Consider the following 15,021-nt stretch of genomic DNA (forward strand, 5'->3'; position numbering starts at 1 on the left):
GCTGGGGCTATTGCAGTGAACACCAGCAAAGTGCTCTGCCTGCAAAGGGACCTGCTGCCTGTAGTCATTGCATTTGGAGACCATGAAGAGGAGGTGTAAATCCTAGGACCTCTAGCTGTGTCAGGAACAGCACATTTTGAGCAGATCTAAGTCTGGAGGCTGGTGAGTCTATATGGAGCAAGCTGTACCCTGCCTGCAGCGGATCATGGTGTGAAAGCCTGGGGGATTGTGCTGGCACTGCTTATTTAACCCCCCCTCCACAAGGCAGGCTTGGCACAGGACAGTGTCTAACGAGCTGATGATTTGATGTGAGACCCTCTGGCTCAGAGCTGAACACAGGCACCATCAGTGGAAGGGGCTACATAAACAATCCAGACAGGTTGTCATTAATAAATATTCCATGAATTACCAAATGATCCCGCAATCATTTCCATGCAAAGCAACAGCAGGAGCCAAGAACTAAATTGCAGTACAGTCCCTGCATAAAATTCCTCCCCTTCACTTCCCCAGAGCACCCAGTTCAGCTTCTGTATCTCAAACAAGTGTGCAGGTACGCTGTGGTTTTATTACTATGCTCCCCTCTTTGGAGCAGTGAAAGCCAACCATGTAAAACACTTCAGGACATTCAGCAGCATCCAGCATTCTTGCAGTGCAAGATAAAGTGCTCCTGCACGTTAGTACTGTGGGAATTGTCTTGGGTTTTCACAAAAGACTTCTGGTGTTTCAGAAGCTTCCCTCAAACTCTTGTATTTTCATGTAATTGATAAAAGTTTAGTTAGTACTTATAGATCCTCAAATTGTTCCCCCAAGTCACAGCTGGACTTGTGATCTGCAGGGTATTTAACTGTTAAAATATGGGAAGACATCTCACAGCAGGTATGAGTAGAGGGGAAAGCTTTTCTTGCCTGGATGACACATCCATGGCTCAGCACAGTGATGAACCCCATCCTTATGGGACTGGGGGCTCAACTCCCACAGAAAGAGCCAGGGAGGAAGAATCCAGGCACCAAACAGCCTTGGTGCAACCTCCTCCCTTCTGCAGCCAGCATTACTGTGGAGACAAAGGAAGCATAAAAGGAAAGACTGCAAATAAGAGGAGCTGGTTGTTCGTGATGGAGGTTTTCTCATTGCAAGCAGCCTGAAGAGTTTGTAATCATCAGAAATGCTGCCACTGGAAATACCCTGGGTTTATGCTGCCAATTTGAGTGACTTCATGTAAGATTCTGATTGCTTCAGACTTTCTCTTCCCCCTCTCACTGACAAGTTGTAATTCACACCAGAAGCAGTATCATCCAAGCTATTCTCAAAGCCTCTTCCATATTGTCTAGTCCTCATCCACCCCCAGATCCTTGAGATTGTCTTCTGAATGAAGGCTGTAAATCTTCGTACAGAATGGTAGGAGAAGTTTGAGCATCTGAGTTATTATGTAAATGCAGGATCAATGGTACTTTTAACTGCAAGCTGATTGGGACTGTAAATGGAACAGCAGTGATTTATAGGCCTGACTGCTTCCTACATACAGGAATTGAATGCTATTCATTGACCTTGAACCAAAGGCAGGATCGCTGAACTGTCCTTCATGCTGAGACAACCCACGACTGGGCTGGAGCTAAGCAGCTGCCTTTCATCCTACCTGTGCTGCTCATTTACCCTTGCCTCAGAATATGAAGAAAATGAACATGGACCAGTTTCCCATGCTCTGAGTATTACTGGATAGTTCTGGTCCACATACAGCCCTTTTCTTAGCAGAAGAGCTAATTTAGGTACTACCAAGTTCAAACATGAAACCAGTCCCTTGAGATTCTGCAGCATCATAAGGACCAGCAGACAGTGGTTACGATGGGCTGGAGGGATCAAGTAAAGATGTGCTCACCTGACACAAAGGCCACTTTCTCCTTCAGTATAGGAAGGACATCAGCAGCTTTTAAACCATCATTTCGAAAAGAACCTGCAAAACAGAAAAACAGGAAAGTCACATTAAAAGAGAGCATGTTCTTGCTCCCAGCTTCATGGACATGCCATGCTTCTCAAAACCAGACTGGAGAAAGGCTCATTACCTTCAGTGCTGTTCACCTGCTCTTAACAGCTGTACCCATTGGGGATGAGGCTCACCACAGCCCCACTCCCAATGAGCACAAACTGTGTACCTACAATTTCCCACCAAGTAACCAGATTAATCCCTGCTGCCTTTTCCACAATATTATCACCTGGGAGATCCCCATCTTGTAGAGCAAGCCAGGAGCCTTCTTCCTTCACTGTTCTGAACATAGCCAGGCAAAATTGCAGGGAACATTATAGCATATACACATCCGTTTAGCATCAACCTTTGAGACAGATTTGCACAGGGGCTGGCCTAAACAGAGCTTTTCCCCTTTGCCCCTTTCTGCTGTGCATAGCACAGCTGGAATGCAATGGCTTGAGGTGGGACCACACTCAGAGGGAGGACACGCTCCTCACGAGTGGTTTGAAGCCCCAGCACATTCTCAGGTAATTCATGCTGTTTGATTACACATGAAGCATATCTGCACAGGCCATTACCTTTCCCTGAAGTACCAAATTACTTCATGTATCCTAAATATTCACCCAAGAAATCTTTTACTCTCTTGGGAACAGAGCTGCCCAGTTTCAGGCTCCATCCCTCTGCTCTGCAAAAGGCCAGCAGTAAGGGATTATCCAAGAGCAAGCCAGACTCTGCCATTCCCAGAAAAGGTGGGTTTGAAGGACACGTCTGCAGTTCCCCTGAAAAATAACTCATCCATCACTGGGTAGTGAATAAAAGCCATCATGACAAGTGATCTTCCATATGGCCTTAGATTTGTTCCAGCTCACCAAAGAATATAACACATCTGAAACCCTGTATTTTCACTTTCTGCCTTTCACAGGCAGGCAGTAACCACCACTCTTCTGAGATGGTGCCAGGGTAAGAAAGTCTTCTCACTAAGCAGTTTTCTAGAATCTGGGTAACATTGCTGCAGCCATCACACCCTGCCTGCTAAACATAGCAGATGGTACCTGACCAGTTGGGTGTGAAAGTGGGACTGGGGATAAAAGCTCCCCCTTTACATTGTCACCTTTTGCTGCCAACATGCAGCCTGCAAAGGCAAAGTGGTTCAATCCATGCAGACATTTGGAACAGACAGGAAAAAAGACCAAAACATCTATTTTCACCTGCAGCTGATCTACAAGTGTTAAGTATTATTATGGTAAAGTTACTGGTTTTTGCCAGTCACAGTCAGATTGTGCAACAAGGCTGTCTTGTACATGTAAATATGTCCCTCCCTGGTGACCAAAGGCTACAGCTACCTCTCTGTGTCCCCACTTGCTCTCAGGTGTCACCTCTGTGACACTCAGCCCCAGGAGATGTGTAAGCTCACCAGCTAAGCCTTAAGCTAGTGAAAACTAGCACTCAAAGGAGTGAGGTAATTCAATACAAGGCCAAGACCAGCATAACTGCATTTTGAACAGGCACTGCAGCAGAGTCCCAGAGGATGGCTTAAGTGTGCATTGTGCCAATAAAGTGTTTTGGGACCAGGGAAATGAGCCCTGATTGCTGAATTCTTTCTGTGTTCAAGTAAACAGGACTTTGTGCACTCTGTGTTAAATATATGAGACTTTGCTATTAACTTATCCTCTTAACAAGAATAACCCCTCAGATTCCAGGCTGTGGCTAGTTCTCACATCAAAGCTAGGAAGTGCTCAGCCACAGGCATCATTTGGAATTCAAGAAGCTTTGTATATAAGCATCTCATCCAACCAGGACGCAAATAGGAACAGCCAATGTGTGAGACACATCACAAGGGTCTGAAGACACTCAAGTGGAGTACAGGGCCAGAGAGCAACAAGGCTGGTGAGGGACTTGGAACACAAACCGTATGAGGAGTGACTGAGAGAGCTGGGATTGTTTAGCCTGAAGAAAAGGAGACTCAGAGGTGACCTTATCACTCTCTTCAACTTCCTGAAGGGTGGCTGTGGTGAGCTGGGGGTCAGTCTCTTTCTCCGGGCAACAACAGAGAGAACAAGAGGACACAGTCTCAAACTGCGCCAAGGGAGATACCAGCTAGAATTAAGGAGGAAGTTTTTCACAGAAAGAGTGATCAAACACTGGAATCATCTGCCCAGGGAGGTGGTGGAGTCACCATCCCTGGATGTGTTCAAAAAAAGACTGGATGTGGCACTTAGTGCCACGACCTAGTTGAGCTGTTACAACATGGGTTGGACTCAATGATCTTAAAGGTCCCTTCCATCCTAGAAATTCTGTGATTCTGTGTCAGTGCAAGTTGAGTTTTCCCCACTATTTGTTAAATATGTCAGGAAAATGGCAAAGTCAATTCTGAGGCACCCAACTGCACAGCAGACAGTGTACAACTGAAATCTTTGTGAACACTGCTAAAAAAAGCCAGTGGGCATATGTAAAGCACACCATAAGTACTTCTTAGCAAGAACCCACCATACTGAGGGCTGAAGGCCAGTTTCAGACACTCTCCTTCAAGGAAGGACTGCATTTCACAGAGGAAATACATGGAGACCAGGAGAAAAAGGTACGACTTTAAAAGATGGTCATCTCCTGAGCTATAGCAGGGCAGGCTGCAGGCAAGGGGCTCTCTGGAACTAGCCCTGATGTCCTGACTGGGCACAGGAGAGGCAAAGTAAGATTTGAGCGGGGACAGTGCTGCAGCAGGTACCTTCCCCTTTCTCAGTATTGCCCAGGACAGGTCAGACACACTCTGAAGTAAATGATGAATGAATTGAAAAACTGTGAGCCTGTCCTACAACCAGGAGTAAACAATAATGCCCAAGAGCTGCAAAACTTCCCTCAGGATGAAGAAGGAAGCTCTGAAAGGTAGATCAGTGGCTAAAACAATGCACAGTACTTAAAGTGCACCTCGTGACCTACAGAGGCAGCCATGGCCAGTGCTTCCCGAAGTTGCTCCAGTTCCTGACAAAATTCCTGCATTGGAGGCTACATCTCAGAGCATGCTGTCAGGTTTCCAGCAAGATCTGGGGCAAGGAATGCATAAATGGGAAAACCAATGGCTCTAATAAAAACTCCAAAAGCAACAGCCAATCTGTCTCCAGGAGGGGCCAGCACAGCAATGATGCATTCCCCAGTTCATAAGTTATTATAAGCATGTCCCTAATGATGCTCATTTTCATCCTCTTCCCCAGCTGTTTCTAATATATTTGTCTTGTTTGTTTGCGTGCCGGATCCAAGGCCATGTCTGCAGAGCACCATCTCATTTTGCTGCAGAGCCCCATGCACACGAAGGCTTTGTAGCCTGCCCTACACCTCTCTGCTGCTTCTCTCAGACAGCCCTTCTACAGCAGATGGACACAGACTGACAGAGGGATGAAGGAAGGGCAGGCTGAGCCATCCTGCTATTGTCCATGCATTGTTTTGCTGGTTCACCATCCTCATAAATGTGGCACTACACAACAGAGCCTCTCTTGCTTTCCACCTGCATGATCTGCCAAGACGCTCGAGCACTGCAACCACCTCTTTACCAAAAGAGAGGCACAGAGAGCATGGTGCTGTGACCTGGCCACCCTGCAGCCCCTCACACCTTCATCACATCCTAGCTTAGTGCGCTCTGCACGGAGCAGGGACACTATGATTGGCCACAAACTTTTATTACTCCCAAGAGTGACCCAAGAAGAAAGCACAGCATGCCAGCCTGAGCAGCTGACAGCATTACATGTTCTTGGAAGCACTGAAGAATTAAGAGTGGATCCTCAGCATGGCTGATTCACATTTCAAGGCAGAGCAGCATCACACGTGCACAGAACATCTCTTAGCAGGGATTCCCAGGGTGGCAGAAGCAGCTCACAGTTTTAGATGAGATGCTGTAATGAGCAGCCAGATGGGTGAGCTGAGAAGCTTAAAGCATGCTTCCACGGTAAATGCAGCAACCTTGAAATTGAGAAAATTTGTTTTTTCCTTGCACAAATGCCCCAACTGGCCTGGAGAGCTCCCTGCTGAAGGACAGGGAGGTCAGCAGCTCAAGAAGCTTCCTGAACAGGTTGGAGATCAGCAAACAACAAACATCTCCAGAGAACTGTAAAGATTGATAAAATAAGCAAGAGTTTCGGAAAGAAAGTAAGTCTGCAGACTTTGAAGTGAGAGCCAAGATCTAACTCTTGGAGTGATAAATAAATTATCCCCAGAGAGAGCCCTGTGAGCTTGAGCATTTCTTTCTCAAAGCAGAGTGCAGGGTCTCTGCTGGAGACACCGTCATGGGCTAGATGGATCAATGGTCTGCTCCAGAGTGGCTTTTCCTAGAAAAGCTTCAGCTCTAATCTGAAAAATGCAGCTCTTGGCTTCAAATAAAGATCAGCTGCTGGAAATATGGAAATACTTTCTATACTTAAAAAAAGTATGCGTAGGCAAGAAGAAGGCCTCCTGTCAGAGCACTGCATGGGGCTTAATCACTTGGCTCCTGATGCCTTCAGCGAGAGTTGTTCATCCCAAGTCCCATGCAATGTTTCAGGAAAGGCAGCCCACATTCTCATAGTTCTCAGAACAGATTTGACTATTTAAAAACTTTGGCATAAAGTTTCTTTAATCAAACAAAACTGAACTCCTTGGGCTAAACCCATCCCTCGAGGAACTCCACTGGAGTCCAGGATGCAAACAGTAGGATTAATCTGGTCCATATTTCTTCTTACCCCAGCAAAGGCCTCTCTTGTATTCCTATACCCCCACACCACAGTTTTTGGGGCATTTATCTCCCAGGTTTATCATAGCCTATTGCCTTCCTACCTTTTTATTTCCCCGCCCCCCTCTAAGTCTCAGTGGAATTTATTTGTCTTTGCAGTACTGTAGCATCTTGGCTTTCTACAGCACACAAACAGAAGGGACGTCTGATGTGAGCAGAGAGAGGCAGAACAAAGGAGACTTCAGTATTCCCATTGTAGCCTTTGCAAATTGAGACACAGAGAGATTGACTTGTCCAGCGTCAGACAAAGTTTGTGCAGAGCTGAACCCTCATTTCCCCAATGCTTTTCTCATACAAACATCCCTTTGTTTTCCAGCAGAATATAATCCTCCTTTTTCTTCTCTTTACACTTCTGGTTTCCTCCTCCTGCCCTTCTCTCTCCATTATTCTTTCTGCATTTATGCCTCAAATATTTACTCTGTGGGTGTGCTAAATTCCCTTTAACCCCTTCCTCCCCTTACTGCAGGCTATTGTCTGTCCCGGCAGGGCTGTGAGCCTTCCCAGTTTGATTTCTCTGCTTTTTCACAAGCCACACAGAGGGGCTTAGCCAAAGGCTGCTGGGGCCTTTGCCTCTGGGATTTTGCTGGCTGAGGCTCATTGGTTCAAAGGCACAGAGGCCACAGCATGGCACAAGCATTTGGTTGAATAGAAGCAACATGTGCTCTGGACTAGTACTTTAGCACCATCTGGCAGAGATAAATGAGGCTGGACACTCTGCATCTGCCAATCGCTCCTCTGTGGACAACAGCCTGATCCCTGATGGAAAGAAAGAGCATTTTGGTGCCCTGAACTCCCCAGGAGCCTGCAAGGCTCTCCTGCCATCCTTCCCTACTGCAGGCAGCAGAAGAGCAGGCTTTGATTTCACAGAGGAAGGAAGGAAGGGTTAAATTCAATTGAATCTAAAGACAGCACCAGAGAGAAAAAAACCCACAAAATTAAGCTATAAATATTATTACCAATTATTACTGAAGACTAACCCAGCACTATATACTTCTCCTTAATAACCAATAAAAGGTAATACCTGGTCTCACAGGAAGCATTTAGGACTGCTGACTGGAGTGTGGCAGGGACAGGGTGAAAGGCAGGTTGGATTAGCACCGTAGCCTGGGGGTAAGGACACTGGCTGTGCCCCTCCATGCTCCTATGGTCTCTTTCTCCAGCCACCAGATCCAGTGTGCAGACTGACATACAGATCCCTGCCAGAGCTTCAAAAGTTGCAAAAACCTTGGACACCAAATGGATAGTCTGCACAAAAGATTAATCCCACTGGACCACGTGCCATCCCAGCTGAGACCAAAGTCACATGCATTACATTGCTGCATTTATTCTAAAATTAAAAGATGAATGTTGGGTTTATATGTAATAGTTAGGCTCAGTCCAAGAGTAATATTTTCTCCATGTTTCTTCATACTGTCCTTCTTTTTATTAATTATACACCACTCCTGCTTGCTGAAATATCCTTCTGGTCACATCTATGGGGTGGCAGTACTAAAGGATACTTCCCCTTCCAAGTTTTGCCAGTGTATGTTAAAGGTCTGGCTGTTTTTCTCCCCCTCTACACCAACAGAAGGGTCCCTCTGATTTCTCACTGCTCAAATCCCTGCACAGGGACAGCCCCTGCCAGCACAGCCCCTTCCCTCCCTTGCCCCCAACTCCGAGAGAGGCAGGGCTGGGGTTCAGGGAACCCTGCTAATTGCTGAGATTGTTATTCCTTCCACGGGGTACTTGGCAGCACTGAGCCTCCCAGCACAGCCTTTGAATGTCCACACATTTAAACAGTAGCCTCAGCTTGAAACCAAGCCAAAGAGTAGGCAAGGCCTCAAGGAAGATAGTGAGGCTTGCAGCAAGCATGCAAATTCATTAGCCTGCGTGCCGTGTTCAGCATCTGAAGCCCAAAACATCCTGCCCTGTGCATCCCACCTAAGCCATCAGCCAGGCTTTCCTTTTCATGTGGTACAAAATCATTCAAAGCATCACAAGGACACTGAATTTATGCACAATCTGCAGTGGAGGTTCTGCTTCAACTTCATCCATGGGGGATTTTACTCATTTAATTTTAAACATACACTAATAGAGATGCCAAGAGAATGCGATGGCCATGAGTCAATCTTCTGCACATTTCCTTTTCATTTGCATCAGGACTTTGGAATCAGGCTGAGATCTTTCAGTTCTTACACTGAGAACAATAATTAGAAATTATAGGTAGCCCTGTGGACACCACATCTGACTGCTAGTCAAAAGACTTGGCTCTATTTTTGGTTCTGCTCCTAAATTGCTTTATGATTTTGAACAAGACGTTTTAACTGTGCCAGATCTTGGTTTCCCTCTCTACAGAACGGAAATAATGACTGCCCACATTAGTAAAGCACAGTCAGGTTCACAGACCTCAAAAGCACCTTTCAAACATGAATTAATTTTGCCTGAAAAAACCTCTCAGAGTTCTCTAAGGCAAGGAACTGCATTGCACTTTTACAGACAGGCAAAAATGAGGCATCAACAGTAGGAAAGACTTACTCCAGGGATCACAGAAAGAACTTTCTGGGAAAGAATGGGAGATGTTAAGAGAACTGGAAAAATTAGATCATCTGACACAAAATCCTGTGTTTTATTTCTTAAAAGTACAAGGGATAAATGTGCTGCCCTAGAGGGAAATAAGTATATTTAGCACCTTGAGATTTTAGTGGTTAAGTTTCTTGCCATCTACAGATTGCTCTGATCTACAGATTGCTCTGCACATCAGTGACCACCCAGATGCAATAGTTTTTTATGGTGTTAATAAACAGCTATGGGCCATTTGTAATCTGAAGTCACATTTTAAAGACAGCCATGGTCTCTATCCAGGCCAAGTGTGCATGAATATTTTCTTTTCATTTCACTCCCCTCTCAATTACAATTGGGTTTCTTATGGAAACATTCCTCAGAATTTTTATAATCCATAAAAAGTTTAGAACTGCTGATGGATTCCTGCATGAAGGATGCAGGCCCTCTCTGAAGCTGTAGAGGCTGGGTACCCCAGGTCCCATCCTCTATTAAATTCTGTAAATTTGAATAATATTCTTTAACTGGCACTGGTTTAGTCAGCAGGCTTTTCCCAAAAAGCTGCAAAAGGGCATCTGCCAGCACCTGTCCCACAGCAGTGACATGCTTAGGGTTTTCCACCCATATCCCAGAAAGCCTCCTACTCACATCCTGGAGGTCCCCAGCCATCAGTAACTTCTCCAGGACAAAAAAATAAAATATCTAATTATGTACAACATTGAGGAGGCACTTTGCTGAAACGCCAGCCATACAAAGGAACCATATGCCAGTGCCCCCAGTGTGCTTTGCAAACATCTGCCTCTCAGGGGGATTTCATGCCAGACACTAAGAAAGCAACTTGAATTAGAGGCCAATTGAAATCCTTGTCCCAAAGCCTGTGACTGCCCCAAAAAAGAAAAAATACATCCTAAAAAACCAAGGCAGTTGCATTTCCCCCCTCCTCCATGTTTAAAAACACTCCACATTTTCTCTTTTTAATTTTTCTGACACATTTTCTCTTTTTAATTTTTCTGACATGCCCCTTCCAAACAGACAGACAAAGCTCCCACTGCCTTCAGAAAAATCCCTGTCCAGGAAGGATGGTTGTGTCAAATATGAATGTCAGAGTGGGTTTTAAATCAGTCATTTTTGACTGTGGTTCATTCAACATTCACAAACCAGCACCTCACAATTAATTAGGCTTACATTTCCCCTGTCTCATGTCACCTCAAATCCCTTCTGACCGGATACATTTATGCCTTTGCTCATCTCCTTTGGACCCTCTTTCTTTTTGCCAGGGCTTACGATTTCAGCTTGCAGCTATTGTGTCATCCTGGGAAGCTGATTTGAAAAAAAAAAAAAAGGAATAAAAGAAAACCTAAATCTGCAATTCAAAGGGGAGTTTTTCCTTCCTGTGCATGAATTCCCTGTTTAGGGATAAAGCAAGATCCAAGCCCTAAGCTCTTGACGCTGGGCAGGCAGAAGTAGGAAGCGTCGCTGCAGAGGGGTACAGGGAGAGTAGCCAAAGCCCTGGTGGGATCACAGAGGCTGCTCCCATCCCTGAGCAGGACACAGTTCATCCAAACAGGGCAGTTTCAGGTCTCTGGGTAATGCATCTCTGGACTATCTCAGCAAAACCAAGGCTGCAAGAAGAGCAGCAGAAAGCACTCCAGCTGACATCAGGCAGAGCTTGGGGGCACATCAGGCAGCTCCATCAGGAGCCAGGGAAAGGCTCACAGGTGCACTGTCATGCTGGGCATCTCCAAGAGCTGCCTCCACCTGGGGAACAGGACCTCCTGTCACACCCCACTCTTCTGTCTTTATTACAGGGTCTGCTCCTCTGCAAACCAATCCACAGCCAATGCCAGCCCACCAAGAGGGCCTGTGCACAACCCACTGGCAGCTTGCTTCAGATTGCCCCCACCTCTCTGACCAAGCTGAACTGCGAAGCGACAGCAGCTCCTCTGAGGCTCTGGCCAGGAAACACTCTGGGTGTAACAGCAATCCCTCAACTCCCCCAGCAGCATCCCACATCCAAACAAAACCAGGGCAAACATTTTGCATACATCAGTGGGAGGGGAAAGCAAGACACTCACAGGACTAAATAATTTATCTGCCTCTCTTACAGATGCTGACATTTTTGACACACATTAAACATTAATGAAAATCATTTTATGGATGGCTGAGTCATGCCAGTCAATGGATAATCTCCTGCCTCTCCACCTGCCCCTTTCACCCTCATCTGGCTCCTATCTCAGAATGCAGCCACTTGTAACTGCCCTCTGAAAGAGGCCAGGCTCCCCCAGATGCCAAAGAGCAGAGCAAAAGCACCGAGGGGGCTGAACAGACCCCAGTGAATGCCTGGATGAGAACTGAGCCCACGGAGCCCCAACCCCACTGCAGTTAAATTCACAAACCTGCTGTTTTGTTAATTAGCTAACACGAGATGCTGTGAATCATTTTGGAAAGCAAATTACCTCCCTGATTTCCAAAAGCTTCCTAGCCGCATTTCTTTTTTTAACTTACTCCTTTTTCCTCTCTCAACGTATAAATGCCAATTAAATTACTGCCTGCCTCTGTTTAATCTAATGTTAGCCTACTCATATTTTCAGCTGCTCCCTGATGCCAGTATGGCCCCTTATGCCCAAATCTATTTAGCATGCTAGTATAAATTTTTATAGCCCTAAGACTTAGTGCTGTAAGAACCTTGACATTTTTGTGCTAAAAACCTGTCATGTTATTGTAATGATGAATTTAAAAGGATCACCAATAGGCTGAAAATGCAGCTTTCCTTTAGTTTGTTCCAGCTAAGGACACCTATAAAGAGATCACTGGGATTAAAGTCTCATGAGCCGTCTGGATCTCTCTCTGGACAAGCAGCCCTTGAATTCGCTGAAATGATGTAACTTACCAAAAGGAAAAGTTACAAAAAGCCACTGGGCAGGTTTTAAACACAGGTGGTATGTATTCAAGTTCATCTTATCTATCACAGAATCATAAAACCACTGAAGTTGAAAAAGACTTTTAAAATCATCGAGTCCAACTGTTAACCCAGCACTCCCAAATCCACCATTAAACCCACTGGACTGGGATTCTGGATACCAGAGTTACCAGGAATATTTTCTTCATGCCAAACATACCTTTCTTTATGGAACAGGCTAAAAGATTAGCACCTAAATTCAGCAAATTGCCTTCTTTTTACTAAGGGGGAGCTCAGAGCTACACAAATAACTGGCTACAGGTTAATAAGATCTGACTGATCTCCAGAGGGTACAAGCTGCTGCTCTATAGATCCCGGACAGCTGGAGCCAGATGACCATCTAACTCCTCCCTGAAACACAGGGAAATAGTCTGGGGCCCCTTTCCAGCCCACTGCCAGGTTGCATTTTTTCTTTCAATGGAGGTGACAGAAGTGCAGTATATTGGCAGAGATATTTTAATTTCACAGATTGAATCATAAAATCCTTTTCCCACACACATCTTCCCTTCTGAACGGATTTTACTGGTTGGTGGTTTCACTGAGCAGCATGCCCTGCAAAAAACAGCATTTCCAGGTAGGAGGAAATTGTCACATTCAACATGTCAGTAACAGTCCACCAAGTTTATTAGGCAGGTTTTTAAAGATAGGGAAATTATATTTTGATCTGAGATGACTTATTGCAGCCTTGCTGCAGGTGGCTGTTGAGCCTCCCTGGAGTATAACATTGTGGAACAGACCCCAGTCTAAACCAAGCTAAGTCAACCAAAGGACATTCAATACCTTCAGTAAATAAGATATGAGGAGAAAACACAGTTTCCCCCACATTTCCTACTGCAGGTGAGTTTTCACTCCTTTGGCTGCAGTTTTAATAACCGATTTTTCTATTTTTCCCTAGCCAGAAGTTCATCCTGCACAAACACCTCATGCCAAGCATCCCTGCTCTCCCTCACAAACATGCAACCACACACATCTTCCTATATTTAGCTTCCAGCTTTGCTGATAGAAGTACCAACCACGTATGCATTTCCAACCTACAACTCAGGCCAGGGTTTCCATGACCTTTTCCTGCAAGCTCCAGCTCTGCTGCTGGAATGACTTGTTCATTATGTTAGTTCTTCAATAACTCTTAGGCATTTAATACTGCATTGAATAAACAAGTCACAGTCAGAAGTCAGTGAAACATTAGGAGAGATGACAAATCAAAAATAGCAAACTAACTGCACAAAGGAAAAGAAAGAAATGCAGTGATGTTTTTCTGCCTGCTTACAAAGAAAATCAGAGTGAAAAAGGGACTGGAGAGAACAGGCTCATCATGCTTTGGCTTCATTACTATAATAATTAATTTATATTAGCAGGTGCATGTTAAGAAGATTTGTTTCCACCCCTCTGCCACCACCAGCTGGTGCAACATGCGTGTGTCAGTCATGGGAAAGAGTGGTTGTGCTGATGCCCCCACCATCTCTTAGGTCTACATCCTGCAGCTTTGTCTTGGCTGCAGTTAGCAGCACTGGTAGGGATGCATAAACACATCACAGAGAGCAGTTTTACCCCAAAGAGCTTCAAGTGACCAGAGCCAGCTATGGTGGGACACAACCAGATGCATACCGTCGTTTCCCATATTTCATGGGAGCTGACTGATGGCAGAGGGCAGGTGTCATGGCCATGGATTCGATTCAGGACATTTGTATTAGCCTTTTATAAACCTGATATTTATAAAACTGCACCAGAAAAGTAGCTATGACATTCCATCCAGAGCTTTTTCTCCTGAGGAACAGAGCATGAAAACATTCATGATTCCACAGATCTCTGGTTTATATCTTACCCAGTAAATCCCACTGCAGGATTTGGTCCAATATCAGAGTTCTCAGATATTACTTGGGATTGAGAGGTCCAGAAAAATATCTTCTTGCTAATGCCTACTTGCATATTGTGATCTGATGGAAATTCAGCCTGTGGAAATACATCTACCCTCTCTCTCACTTTTCCTAGGAAGGCCTATCAAATGTTGTGATATCCATTTATAGCAAACCCATAAAGCTGAGATACATGACACTGGCTACTAATGAAAGCTGGAGGATAAAGCAATAATGACATCTTGGGAACAAAAAATGCATACTGAAATATTATAGAAAAAAAGTTATCAGGCAGGAGATGTACAAAATTCAATTTTCTGAGTGCTATACTGGCTTAAATGAAACAAAAAATCTTTTCATGGCCATCAAATGAAGCTTTTCTGCAAATGTTTTGTGAACTCACACACAGAGAAAAAAATCAAAGAGATAAATAAAATGTCATCATCCGCTACACTGAAGTGCTACAGTACTGAGTACACTGCCTGCTATAAGACTTTTGACAATTAAGGATGTATCACCCTGAGCAGTATCTCTGTCTGCACGTATCTGATCTGCCCATTACAATCATTCTCTGCTGCACAGCACAACCATGCACTTCATGGAATAAATACCCATTGAAGCCAAAGTGGCAAATCAGCTGAGCACATAAATTGCCCAGGTTCTACCCAGGGACAAGAACAATTATCTTTCCAAATCCACTTTAAAACCCTGACTACAGAATACTTTCTGAAGAGGTCAAGCCCTGATGATAGCTAGTACTTTCAAATGAATCTTTGTTATTGCCCAAATACAAAGAGCTGTTTTAATGCATCATGACAGCAGAATGCCTTTTCCAAGAGCAAGCTCACCCGCATTTCTGCAGATCATCACTTAAGTGTTCCGTAAGTCATACAACTTTCTGGCTTTGAAAGATTGCCCTTTGATGTCCAACAGACAGATGTCAGCATAAAAAGACAGA

The 15,021-nt window shown here is 44.8% G+C and overlaps 1 protein-coding gene across 2 annotated transcripts in view; it reads right to left on the reverse strand.

The window, feature by feature from the left end:
• Positions 1-15,021, reverse strand: part of KALRN (kalirin RhoGEF kinase) — a 464,195-nt gene that overhangs the window by 306,985 nt on the left and 142,189 nt on the right. For both annotated transcript variants that reach the window (XM_050976704.1, XM_050976705.1), the window contains exon 2: positions 1,874-1,948. In XM_050976704.1, the coding sequence (XP_050832661.1) occupies positions 1,874-1,948 (75 nt within the window). The remainder of the gene's footprint in view (positions 1-1,873; positions 1,949-15,021) is intronic.

Source organism: Serinus canaria, chromosome 7, assembly GCF_022539315.1.
Source record: "Serinus canaria isolate serCan28SL12 chromosome 7, serCan2020, whole genome shotgun sequence".
Lineage (NCBI taxonomy): Eukaryota > Metazoa > Chordata > Aves > Passeriformes > Fringillidae > Serinus > Serinus canaria.